Below are 13,862 nucleotides of genomic sequence, written 5' to 3'. Positions count from 1 at the left end.
TCACACTATCACCGCCGAGTAGTCAACTAATAGAGTACGCGGTGAAAATCAGTGTCACCACAGTACATGCGGTCGTAATCCCGTGCGCATCACGTCTGTGGATTGATTACGATCGCACTCGTTGGAAAACTGTAGCGTAACGAGAAAAACACCAACAAATGCAAAAACACAAAAATTTAACATTAAACAGAACAAATATATTGCAAACAACGCGCCTTATCTGGCAAAAACAAAATTAAAAACAAAAACAAAATCAACAAAAAAAAAAGTACCCGAGATGCTTCTTCTGTAGGCAAGTCAACTTAAGTCAAGTTCCAATCGCGACGCAACGGATCATCACGCTTCGAGACGAGTCGGGAGTCAAATCAAATAGCTGATTGTTGTCGTTGTCGTTGTCATTGTTGTTATTATTTTTTTGTTATTGTAGTTGTCGTTTTAAAGTCGAGCGCGAGGCTTTACAAGCCATATCCTGAACAAGATTTAGTTCAGTTCGTTGTTGAACTTCTCACCGTTCGTAACGTTTGCCGTCTCATCAATAACAACAGCAACAATTGGGACCCAACAGGGAGAGACCATATATAAATCAGTTGGAAAATTTGGAAAAGGCTTTCCCGTTATTATTTATTCACATACATATACATAGATGCATGCTTAGTAATAGCAAGCGCTTACAAATTATAAATGGGGTTGGTGATATTTTGAAGAAGCAACAAAAAAAAGAGCAAGTTCACGTTTTTGACAACAATTTTAAAGAACTCAGTGCTTTGTTGCTTTTGTTACTAATTTTCATATTTATGTGCTAGAAAAGTAAATACGCCAAAAAAGTATAAAAATAAATTTAAATGGTTTAACTTAGTTAATGACTTTTCGCCTATTAAAAAACAAATTTAAACTTTTTGGCATAAATATCAGCTGTTTGTTAAAGAGTAAACGTACTGACACCATTTGTGTGCTTATAGTCCAATTTTAAATTTTTTGGAATATACGACGAGCTGCAACAACACCAAAGCCGCAATGGTCGAAACGGAAATTGTGATTACGAACTCGGAGCCGGTGACAAAGGCTAGCCTGATAGTGGTTTCGAATCGCTTGCCATTCGTTTTGAGTCGCGATCCGAAAACTGACAAATTGGAACGTAAAGCAAGGTGAGTACGAAAATAAAAAAAATTTATAGATTATTTTTGTTACAGAAAAAGTTGTGAATGATAGAAGAAAGATAATATTAAGGAAAAAGCAAAAAAACATTAACTTCGGTTACACCAAAGCTATAAAACCCTTCACAAACACAAAAGGTTCCATAGAATAACTTGATTCTGGTCGTTCAGTTCGTATGACAGCTATAGGCTATAGTCATCTAATCTGAACAATTACGTCGTAATACTGCCCTAGATAATGATTCAAACCAAATTTCGTGAAGATATCTCCTCAGATGAAAAAGATTTCCATGCAAGCACTTTATTCTGATTATTCTATATGCTATGTACATTGACCGATATCGGCCGTTCCGAAAAATGAGCAACTTCTTTGTGAGAAGAGAACAGGTGCAAAATTTCAGATCGATATCTCAAAGGCTGAGGGAATAGATCGTATATTGTATATATAGACAGACAGACTGACAGATGAACATGGCTAAATCGACTCAGCTTAGCATGCTTCACACACATATAGACAATTTACATGATCTTCGACGTTTCTTACTGTGTGTGTTCGGTGATAATGAAGAACGCATTATTATAAAGTATGGCTTCAGACTAAAGCTGAGGACTTCAAGAAGTTTATGAGAATTTCTTTGAAGCCAGTGAAATAACCGCAAAGTTGAAAATATTTGAGATTAGAAACATTTGTGCATTATTTTAAAACTCAACAGGTGTGATATTCGAACGCACGACCTACAAAAGTTTACTTAAACAACGAGCCGTCTGCAGAATAGTCATAGTGAAGAATCCCTTTGCAAAAGTTCCAAATTTCCAATCACACCGAATCATACCTATATCTTTAGTTAAAAACTAGATATCTACAGTAGAAACATTATCTACAATATAACTTCCTTACACAATATTGAAGAACTAAGAAACGTATTCGAACAATAGTAATAAGAACTTTAACATATCCGCTAATTATAGGCTCCTAAAGCATAAAATATGGTAAAAAAAAAATTTGGTTTGGATAGTCACGTGAGGTTCAGAAACGTCGGCACATCTACAAATACGGGTTGATGTTTTTTTTTTTACAAAATTACACATAAGTACAGTAATATTTCTCGGGTAATTCTGAGCAACTATGAGTATAGCTGATTTCGAGCTGAAGTTTAGCTTTTAGTAATTATAATCAATTGTGAGTCAGTTTTTGAGATATCCGATTGAAACTCAATACACTTGTGATATTTCTGAATGATCCGTACAATATTTATGCGATTTTTACCGTTTTGGGCCCCACCAAATCAATCCGCTCTAATATATATTATTTTTAATAAATTTACTTCGAAAAGAAAAAAATTTGGTCAGTGTTGTTATCAGTTACAAATATTGTGCTAATTTAGAGTTTTGAATGAATAGAGCTCTTCGCTATTTGGAAGAAGGTCAGAAAATTCGAATTTCAGTGAAATTCCGCGACACTTTTTTTTCAAATAGTTGTAACCAAAAAAAAATCAAAATCAAAAGTCCAAATCTTTAAGTATCTTAAAAACCTAGTGTACAATTTCATGAAGATTCGTTGAGTAGTTCTCGAGAAAATCTTGCAAACGGACTTCAAAGCGCGTTTTAAAGACGGCGCACTTAGCCTAGCTAGCCACGAGCGCACAAGTTCTCAAGACTGTTGCTAAAGGTTTTGCATTTACACAACAAAAAAATCTATTTTTGAAATCCGCAAACCCACACTTAATTCAAAAACAACTTCAATAGGAGACTATAGACTAAGTAGTTTACGCCATTGATAGGAAATACTAGAGATATGGGTATAATTTTCAGGCAATTTCATGAAGTGTGAAATGTATCCGAGTTTTGACATATTCTAAATCTTATATAATATTCTTGAAATAATTTCGAAGAATGGTGACAGTCTGGAGTTAGCTGGATAAAAATCCAGACCCATTCCGGTTACTTAGATCCGACTGTCGCGGGAATTGGGATAAATTTGGTCATTGTTGTCACTTGGGTTCCCACCTTCCCCCAGCTGACATATAAGGGAAAATAAAATGGAGCACATTCATTAATTTAACTGTACATATATAACTCAGATATTTTCTATCACGTTCCACACGCAATAAACAAAATCAAAACCAAGAATTTATAGACAACACAAATAGTTTAATTTCTCAGACTTTTCTCAACCTCAAAATTAATATCAGTGGCACAAGCGCTATTTCTATGCATTATTACAATAAATTCTTCTTATTGAGTAAGTTAATCTCACTTAATCTATTACTTGATTTTGGTACTTGAAATAAGCGCCTGTGAAAGAGGAGTTATCAATATTTGGAGCACTAAGTGATGTTTAATTAATATCTAAAGCCTTGCAACTGCTCCCCTTTAGTCACAATCTCTTCTAAGCCAGTTGTACAAGAATAACCCATAATATTACAAAATAAAAAGTATAAAAAATTTTCAAGTTTTTTTTTATAATTTTTACTCTGATATATGTAAATGTGGAATGATTTGAAAGAAAACTGAAAAACAGCCAGTAAAGCGTTTTTGCAATTATTTTTTTATTTTGCAAATGAATGCTATAAATATCCATTAATTACATAATAAACAATACGTGATTAGAGATTTGCGCATATTCTTATCAACTAATCAGCTCTGCTAACTACAAATCTTTAACCTTCAGCTAATATAAAGATTTTTTATTCGTACAACGAGTTTTGAAGAAAGTGGAATAGATCTCAAGTTTGATTTCAGCACATAAAGGCACGTGAAAGGCACTTCACCGAACACGCCGGCTGTTTTCATGGCACTTTACTATGTGTGATTTAATATAAGGGCTTAAACTGAAAGAATTGACGGTTCCGGGTACATAATTATTTTACGATTAGCAACTATTTGTTAAAATAACGTAACCTTACGCGGATGAGTTGTGTTCTTTAAGAACATACATACGTACGTATACGTATAACTTGTTGAAATCTAAGCAGGTGAAGAGAAGGATGCAACAAGATTTACTGTAAACTGAAAATTACAATTCGCACAGAAGATTAAGATAAATCTTTCATTTACTTGAATATATCGTCACCTAAAATGCAAAATAACGTATCATCAAAAAAAATGAAAATCGTTTTCAGATATAGTAACTAATTTATAATCAATTTATAACCAAAACTCTAATTTTGTTTCAATATTAGTGGTTTCTATTGTATCGTTCTTCCTTCGCCTGTAAACTTCTGAAACTTCTGAAACGTTATTTTGCATTTTGGCTGACGATATATTGTATAACAAACGAAGAAGGTCTGTCAGATATTAAAGGGTCTTGTTAAAAGCCATAATCCTTTAAAGGTTTTTTTGATAGAAAATAGTATTAGAAGCCTTAGTGAAATACTCGCAAAAAGTACAAGCAAGCTGGCGGAGATAGCCGAGGGACAAACACTGCTCGAAATCTTGCTATAAGAAATGATTTTCCATACAAATTAATGTCTTAAGAAAATGTATGGAGAAAAATTTTAGAACCCAAGTTTAAAATTTCTTGCAAAATTATTTTTCAAATCACAAAAATGAAAAGCGTCTGAGGAACAGAAAGATCATACCATTATAAGCAATATGGGTTATTTAAACAGACGATAAAAATAATAATTAATACAATATTGCATCTTCCATAAAAATTAGATTGACTAGGTTTTGTTTTTTTCACTTAATTTACTTGAACTATAACCGAAACGCGGCTATAACCGCGTAAACGGTGTCTACGCAAAATAAAGAAGAGGATAACTGAAACTCAATAACAAAAATATTTACCATTGCCACTGTGGAAAAAACTATTAAATGTAATAATGAGCACTGAAGACTGATTCTCAATAATTAAAAACAATAAATAATATATATAAATATATATGTATGTATTCATAATTATTATATATATATTAAAATATAATTTCAAGCAAATATATGTACATATGTATATATTGATAGCAACTTACATATAACACAGCATGCATGAGATCAAGGACCTAGACCGGGTTCAATAAATTTGAGTGTAGCCACCGCCGACAGGCGACCAACCCCACAGACACTGTAGATGCCTGCCTCTTTTTTGCGTTTTTATACTTTAATTTTTCATCTATATGATTTTTTAAAATATTTACTCTTTTTTTTTTGGCGTTTCTATTCATAGACTCGCTGGTGATTACGTTCATCAGTGAGCGCGTGAACTTATTCGGTAAACAGAATGTATAAAATCGCTAGAGGCTGGGCAGTAAAGAGTCAGTACCGGTGGCAGTGTTATCAAGCTTATCAACCTCATAATTATCACACAAACACACACTCCTATATACGCATATATATGTATACACACATATAAGTAAATACTAACGGTCATATACGACGAATCTACATATGTACAAATATATTTCCGCATATATAAGCATACATATATACAATACATACATACATATGTATGTATAAATTATATAAACGTGCGTTTGTTTGCGTGGCGCCGTGTTTTCCTTTGACGCGCCTGCTCTTATTTGCAGTATCCTGTCTAGCACTTTGCAAATACTGATTAAAATATGTTATTATTATTAATTCATGTGGAGCTGTAATCTGCTTTATTGCGTATATACATATATACAGTATATATACAATATTTTTAATTTATTTATTGAAAATATGTTATATTTGTTATTGATTTCTGTAGTTTACTAATTTTTTTTCTACTTTTCTTTTTTTCGCTTATCTGCAGCGCTGGCGGTCTTGTAACTGCTGTCTGTCCGGTGGTGATTAAGGGTAAAGGCTTGTGGGTCGGCTGGCCAGGCATACATTTGGAAGACTCAAATGAGCCCATACCCGAATCGAATCCAACGGATCAAACGCCTACCGCAGGCTTGAAATCCGATCAAGTGAGTATTAATTTAAGATATACACATACATATACATACATAAGGGTGTGTCAAAACATATCGAATTTTGCGTTAAAATGGACTTTTTAATGCCCTTCTGACAATTAAACATTAGAAGACAAGAAAAAACAAGATCAGTGTTGTTGTTTTTGTAGCGGCAGAGTTCTGCCAAATTGACAGTCCTTGGCCGGATTAAAACCGGGACTTTTCCGGTTTTCCGACTGTCATGGGAACGGATCGTTCAGTTTTTATGGCAGTTCGTAGAGCACAGCTTCTTAGCGAGAAAAGGACAAGTGCGAAATTCACAGATTCAGATCGATATCTCAAAAACTGAGGGACTAGTTCGAGTATATATAGACAGACAGACAGACATGGCTAAAGCGACCCAGCGTCAGGCTGAACATTTATATACACATACATTTTATAGTGTCACCGACGTTTCCATCAGGATGTGTCATGGTTAGGTTAAATTGTCAACTATAAAAAGAAGATCTCACTTGGACAGCATATAACGCTGGTCCGTTGTAATATCTAGAACTCCTATAAAAATGTATCATAAATGCTATGTCTGTTGGTTCGCTGAAGCTATGACTGCCGAATTGTTTCGGCCTTAGTCTTGCAAAGGCTTACCTTCTTCCATACAACTTTGACAATTTGCGTCTGGCCCCTTAGGTTTACAGCATGAGTGCCTATTGGACAATGTCATGTAAGAACACATACGATTGCGGGAAGATGAAATTTACTAACAAGCAGTTCAGTAGATCACTTACGTTCTACTTTACGCCAGAAGAATATCGCATTCGGAAAGGAGCCGATAGTCGACCAACGCCTGTTAAGCGCATGCGAGGTTCACAGGGCCAATGCTGTTTACTCTCCGATGTGACCAGGCACCCAAACGAGTCTGCTTATAAAGTAGCATGCTATTTTTTTTAGTCAGGATAGACACTCCATGACTAATTTTGAGCAAAATACTAATACTTATTCCAGCTCTGAGGGGTAGTAAGTCTACTGCTACATTAATAGCAGCCACTTCTGTCTGAGAAAAACACTACAGAAATCCGTTAGCCTAAAGCTAAGCTTGAGGAGGAGCTCATGACAGAAGACTCTTTCTACAACTTCTCCTGCTAGCTTCAAACCAGCCGGAGTTTTACAAATTTGGTGGCGAACTTAATATACGCTGTTCAGGGAGTCTGTTATTAAATAAAATTTTAGAACTAATATGTATGTCCACAATACATATCTCTGCACACATTAACCGATTAATTAATATTCAATAATATGTACTCTCAATAATCAAAGAAAATGGAATTATCGATCGTACAAAGTCCAAAGGTGTAGGCCGTCACTTTAAATGTTCGTTGATAGAGGAACGTCATCAAAGCGCAATTTTTGTACAAAATATTAATTTTATAATGACATTTAGTATTACTTTTTCACGAAATTATTATATATGTATATGTTATATGTATACAAGTATTACATTTTTCTAATTAACATTTTTATAATTAAATTTGATTAAATTGTATTTTACTTTATTTTATTATTATTACTTAATTATTACTTTATTACGCGTCAACTCTATATTCACCCGCTTATCTTATCTTCACTCTGTCACGTCATTTGCTGTAGGTCGTCTCCGTCAATATAAATGCCGCGATTTTCGATAGCTACTACAATGGATGCTGCAACAAGATATTCTGGCCGCTCTTCCATTCCATGCCCGGTCGTGCCACCTTCGGCGCCGAACACTGGCACAACTATGTAACGGTGAATAAACATTTCGCGGCACGTACTATTGAGGCGCTCGAGAAGTGTTTGGAGCAAAACAAAGCTTTAGATAACAACACACCGCCAATTATTTGGATTCACGATTATCATTTAATGTTGGCCGCCAATTGGATACGTGAAAAGGCCGAAGAGAAACAGCTGCCATGTCGGCTGGCATTCTTCTTGCATATACCCTTCCCACCATGGGATATCTTCCGTTTGTTCCCTTGGGCCGATGAAATACTCCAAGGTATGTTGGGCTGTGATATGGTGGGTTTCCACATACAGGACTATTGTCTGAACTTCGTCGACTGTTGTCAACGCAATTTGGGTTGTCGTGTCGATCGCAATAATCTACTCGTCGAACAGGGTGAGCGCACTGTGCGCGTACGACCGCTACCCATTGGCATACCTTACGATCGGTTCGTGACCTTAGCGAAGACCGCTGGTAAACTGCTGAAGAGTGATAAGCAAAAGATCATTTTGGGTGTGGATAGGTTAGACTATACCAAGGGTTTGGTGCATCGTTTGATGGCCTTCGAAACCCTATTGGAGAAGTATCCACAGCATAAGGAGAAAGTCAGTTTACTACAAATATCCGTGCCATCACGTACCGATGTTAAGGAATACAGAGAACTGAAAGAGGAGGTGGATCAACTGATTGGACGCATTAATGGTCGTTTCACGACTGCCAATTGGGCGCCTATACGTTATATCTACGATTATGTGGCGCAAGATGATTTGGCCGCCTTGTATCGCGATGCGGCCGTATGTTTGGTCACACCACTGCGTGATGGCATGAATTTGGTAGCAAAAGAGTTTGTAGCTTGCCAGATTAATGCGAGTCCCGGTGTGTTGGTAATCTCACCCTTCGCCGGCGCTGGTGAGATGATGCACGAAGCATTGCTCTGCAATCCTTATGAAGTGCATGCCGCGGCCGAGGTCATACATCGTGCACTCACGATGCCCGAAGATGAACGTGTACTGCGTATGAGCCGTTTGCGTAGACGCGAGTCTGAATGTGATGTTAGCAATTGGATGCGTTCGTTCCTGAAGGCGATGGGCACACTGGATGTCGATGATGTCGGCACAACCATAATGCAGCCCGTCACTGTGGACGACTTTGATGATTATCTACTCAAGTAAGTTGCTTTTGTTGCGACTCTGGTGTAAGAAGTATTAATTTGTATGTTATTTGGCTTCCAGATACATCGGTTACAACCATAAATTGGCGCTTTTGTTGGATTATGATGGTACATTGGCGCCAATTGCACCGCATCCAGATCTCGCCACACTCTCGCCCGAAATTAAAAATGTGCTCTTTAAACTTTCAAATCATTCCGATGTTTATGTCGCCGTCATCTCCGGTCGTAATGTGGACAATGTGAAGCGCATGGTTGGTATTGAGGGCATTACTTATGCCGGTAATCATGGTTTGGAAATTTTGCATCCCGATGGCAGTAAGTTCGTGCATCCAATGCCGATTGAGTACGAGGACAAAGTTAGTCATTTATTGAAGGCGCTTCAGGATTCGGTAAGTGTTATGAAAACTCGAATGAAATTTTACACAAATCGGTTTGACAGTCGACGGAAGCATTAACTCGAAATAACGGAGCAAAAATAAATTTTAAAAAACTTGCAATAATGAGAACTTGTATCTTTTAGGTCTGTCGCGACGGCGCTTGGGTGGAGAACAAAGGCGCACTACTCACATTCCATTATCGTGAAACGCCTGCCGAATTGCGTCCGGCGATGATCGAGAAAGCGCGCGGACTTATAATTAAGTACGGGTTCAAAGCAACCGAAGCGCATTGTGCTCTGGAAGCCCGGCCACCCGTACAATGGAACAAGGGTCGCGCATCAATTTACATATTACGGACATCGTTCGGTGTCGATTGGAGTGAACGTATTAAGATTATATACGTAGGTGACGATCTGACCGATGAAGATGCCATGGTGGTAAGTAGAAAATGGACGGCTTTAGCCTTTAAGCGCTATCTCCTAAATAATAACATTTGATTATCCACACGCCAGGCGCTCAAAGGTATGGCGCGCACATTCCGTGTCACCTCATCGGATATCGTGCGTACCGCAGCCGATCATCGTTTGCCCTCAACCGATTCGGTATATACGCTACTCAAATGGGTTGAACGTCACTTTATGGGTCGTAAGGCGCGTGCAAATTCATTGACCTATCGTAATCGTCGCGAGGATGGTGTACGTACGCAAATGTCACTAGAGATTTCTTCGAGAACGAGTAATAACCTCGATGTAGAGCATGTGTAGCCGGCAAGATAAGAAGTCGATGTCTAACGATTTTTGAAAGCGGAAGTATTGCAGGAAGCCTATTAGTTGGTGTATTTTTATCTCTGTGGGCTTTAGCAGATGTGCAAAGCAATTCTTTTTCTCTTAGAGAATGAGTTTTTTTTTAGGTTTTAGTGGACAGTAAGCATAATTAAATTACAGAAGACATATCTATGTATATGTATGTATATATTTACGTATTTTTAAGTTAAGAATTTTTATGTGAATGCAATATTAAATAAAAAAAAAGTACCTACTATATATGAATTTGTGTATGGACGATAATATTTTTGGAAGTAAGCTGGAAGATCACCGTACAATCAGTAAGAGGGGGAGGGGGTGATTTCTAGGCCTTTTCGGACCACTCCGTGATATTTAATACATTCACCGAGATTTAATATAAAACGAATTATAAATCCTAAATAGGAAGCAGAAGCCTGAGAAAGGGGAACAGATCTTCAAAACTGGAACAGACCCGGATTTATATCTGGCCAAAACTGCCTACTGTTCTTGTTGTAATGGGTACCTAATCCCCGTTTGAATGGTAAGCATTAGATATGTTATCATCGTGGTCATCGAACGGTCTACTCTGTAGCATCGCTTAAACTTTCTTTGCGAAGTTTTAGATGGTTACAAAAATAGAAACATAAGATGTTCGAGAGAATAATTTAGTGAAGGTGATGAACACCTACGACTACTTTGGAGATGTCGACAGCATTCTCACAAGATGCAATAGCAGAGGTAAAGAGAGCACTCCGTCGGAACCGCCTCCTAGGAACATCAAGAGGTCCCTCCTCAATTACGTCGACGACACCGAACAGTACGCCCGGACTTCGGACGCAACTAACCTCCGACAGGTACTGAACGTCATTCACAGTGGAGCTATCAACACCTTCAACGACTCCCTTCCAGTGAATGGCGTTCTTGGAGTCAAATCACCACCCATGGCAGATGAAGAGCTCGAGTTGCCGCGAGAAACACGAGTGACCCTTGCGTAGCTTCGTTCTTGATATTGTAGCAGGTTAAACTCCTACTTCTCTAGAATAGACCCCAACATATCCAACATATGTCCTGCGTGCAATGAGTCTCCGCATGACACTGGCCACCTCTTTGCATGCCTTGCCAACCCCACTCATCTAACACCCTTTCCCATTAGTCCGACCCCGTCGAAACAGCACGTTTTCTGAGCCTCTCGCTAGATGACATCGACGGCAACCTAGATAACCCTTATCATTTTAACGGGGTTTAGATATCCGTTACAACAACAACAACAGTTGTAGATTCTTGCCACAGTAGGGTCTATTTAACCGAAACGGACCCAAATTTTCATGAGGCCAAGAACTGTTGTTGTAGTTGTTGTAGTAGCGGCAGAATTATGCCGTGTTGATAATCCTCGACCGGATAAAAATCTGGGTCCGATCCAGTTACGAAGATCCGACCGTTGCGGGCGAACTACGGGGCAGAAAAGCCTCCGGTACACACATATCAGCATAAAATATCATTGTATATAGAAATTTTTTTTACATAATTTTTAATCAAAATTAAAAAAAAAATATTTTTTCGTTTGGCCAAATTAATCAATAATATGCAGGCACGTTTTTTTTTATTTATTTACCTTTTTTATTTTCTTATGCGCTTAGACATTATCATTTTACAGTATTACTAAATTAAATTGGTTTTATGATCTCCTGGAATTCATTATAAGTTTGATAAACGTATACTAAGTAATCTAAATACACATACTATTTACTTAAGTATGTGATATAACTAACCAGGATACGATGAAAAAGAATAGAAATATTGGATATACGGCAAGTGGTTTACGGTTTGGTGGCTGACTTTCACCAAGAAATATAAAAGAAGCTAAAAATACATATTTTATGTAAGTACTCGCATACAATAGAAATAGAAAAAATATACAATTTTTGACTTACCATATGTGGCCCACACAAATCCTATCGTAGTGGTGACCAATCGCAAGAAAAATGCTAATTTCGTTTGGGTAGCTAGCAAAATAACACGACACACAATCAACGCTATCGCCACTGGTGTAAGGCAATAACCCAATACGCAGACGGATTGGAAAAACGAGCTACAAAAAAGTTGTGAACCAAATAAACTTAGTAGCATAACATATAAATGCATATATTTGATTTGTACTTACATATTGCCGCCAAGCAGCTTAGAATTTAGAGTAACTATAGCCGCACCTATCCATACAATAACAAAAACTTGTGCAAACTCTGGACCGCCATCATACATGCTATCTGCTGAACCTTGCAGTATGGTAGCCATAAATGTGCACAGTACTAGTGGGCCCCATAAATCCCCTAAAATAATATTAAAATAAATAATGGTTAGTTTTGCTTAGAAGTTTCTGCGCTACGGCTTTTAGTACTCACAATCGCGCAGCAAACTGGACTTCTCCTTGGGATAGAGCACATGATAGAATTTTACGCCAACTGCGCGCACATCTCGTAGCTGCAATGATAACAATTGTAAGAAATATATATATGTAATATGAGTCATTAAAAGTGCAATTAGCTTGTTGGCCGAAGTACGCACGAATGTCTCTTTAATTGGCTCATCTAATGTGTTGAAATCCGGTGCACCTATTTGTGATGTATTTTTACGTGCTCCCGGTATGGACATATCACCTTCCAATTGGGAAGAAGCCGAAATGTTATCATCGAACATCTGTATAGAAACGTGTGAAGTGCAGGTGTTAGAAAAGTTTGTTTTGTTGCTCCTTGCATCAATTTCGTCAACTTACATCCAGTTTAGTGTCCATTTCTGTGTTTCGTCAATTCTTTGGATTTGCACTACTCTACTAATGAATTAATATATTTTTACAAACTCTAATATTCGTTGTTGTAACTTTTTCGGCACCGCAAAAACTTTTTATTTACACAAATTAATTGTAGACAATACATAAACGTCAGCAGTAAAGATAAAAACAGCTGATAAGTCGCGCTGGCAATGAGAACAGTTGAGAACAATTTTCTAGTTGATGCACAAACCTGTGTGCCACCCTGTGCTTTTTTATTAAAAATAATTATATATTTGTTTTTAATGCTTTTTTAAGAACTTAGTAGTTTTTTGAGGCACTTTAGTGTTTATATTTTAATTATAGATCATTTAGTGTTCAATGATAGTTTTTTTCTAATTTCATTAAAAAATTGTGTATATAATGTCAATATGCTGCTGGGAACAGTTGGTCTGTTTGTTTACAGTTGTCCTGTATATTTGAAAGAAACCGATTTTAGGTTATTGTTATTATTATTATATTTATAAAACTAAATAAAAGGCCGTGATAAGGCTTTATCTAGCTTTAAAAAAATATGTGTCGTTTTCTAAAAGCATTTGAAAAAGATTTCCTGCAGATATCGAAGCGGGTATCAATATTAAACAACATTATCTAGAAACATTAAAAAAAAATTTAAACTATTATGACTAAACTCCGACAATTTCAGACACGATCTAACCAACATTCATATCTACAAGAGAAACAACGGTTATTTTCTTGCCTCAAGCGCGTCTATTCGCCTAGAACACCATGAAACGGTATTAAACTTATTGTCACAACTGACTAATATAACCTCAGAGAAATATTGTGGATTTTGTTGTTGTAGTGACAGAAAACATCCCTGAAGTAGTTTGGAGGGATGCTGCCGTGTTGATAGTCCTTGGCCGGATAAAAGACCTGGTCCCTTCCAGTTACGTTGGCCTGATTTTCGTTAGAATTTAG

The 13,862-nt window shown here is 37.0% G+C and overlaps 2 protein-coding genes across 2 annotated transcripts in view; one reads left to right on the top strand and one right to left on the bottom strand.

Annotated features, from left to right (window-relative positions):
• The first annotated feature begins 295 nt into the window (after positions 1–295).
• Positions 296–10,375, top strand: LOC105228748 (uncharacterized). The gene is made up of 7 exons (XM_011208696.4): positions 296–686; positions 960–1,145; positions 5,887–6,043; positions 7,673–8,952; positions 9,017–9,344; positions 9,476–9,769; positions 9,845–10,375. The coding sequence occupies exons 1-7, from the start codon at positions 682–684 to the stop codon at positions 10,094–10,096; spliced, it is 2,502 nt and encodes an 833-aa protein (XP_011206998.1). The 5' UTR covers positions 296–681; the 3' UTR covers positions 10,097–10,375.
• A 1,332-nt stretch (positions 10,376–11,707) lies between these two features.
• The window catches only part of LOC105228749 (protein YIPF6), a 58,736-nt gene continuing 56,581 nt past the window's right edge, over positions 11,708–13,862 (bottom strand). Inside the window, exons 2-7 of the mRNA XM_011208697.4 lie at positions 12,888–12,972; positions 12,680–12,811; positions 12,517–12,595; positions 12,279–12,444; positions 12,049–12,206; positions 11,708–11,977 (exon numbers count right to left, since the gene is read on the bottom strand). Coding sequence (XP_011206999.1) covers positions 11,865–11,977; positions 12,049–12,206; positions 12,279–12,444; positions 12,517–12,595; positions 12,680–12,811; positions 12,888–12,905 — 666 coding nt within the window. The 5' untranslated portion in view covers positions 12,906–12,972 and the 3' untranslated portion in view covers positions 11,708–11,864. The remainder of the gene's footprint in view (positions 11,978–12,048; positions 12,207–12,278; positions 12,445–12,516; positions 12,596–12,679; positions 12,812–12,887; positions 12,973–13,862) is intronic.

Source organism: Bactrocera dorsalis, chromosome 1 (assembly GCF_023373825.1).
Source record: "Bactrocera dorsalis isolate Fly_Bdor chromosome 1, ASM2337382v1, whole genome shotgun sequence".
Lineage (NCBI taxonomy): Eukaryota > Metazoa > Arthropoda > Insecta > Diptera > Tephritidae > Bactrocera > Bactrocera dorsalis.
The sequence above is the reverse complement of the archived record's forward strand: the minus strand, read 5'-3'. Positions and strand labels throughout refer to the sequence as shown.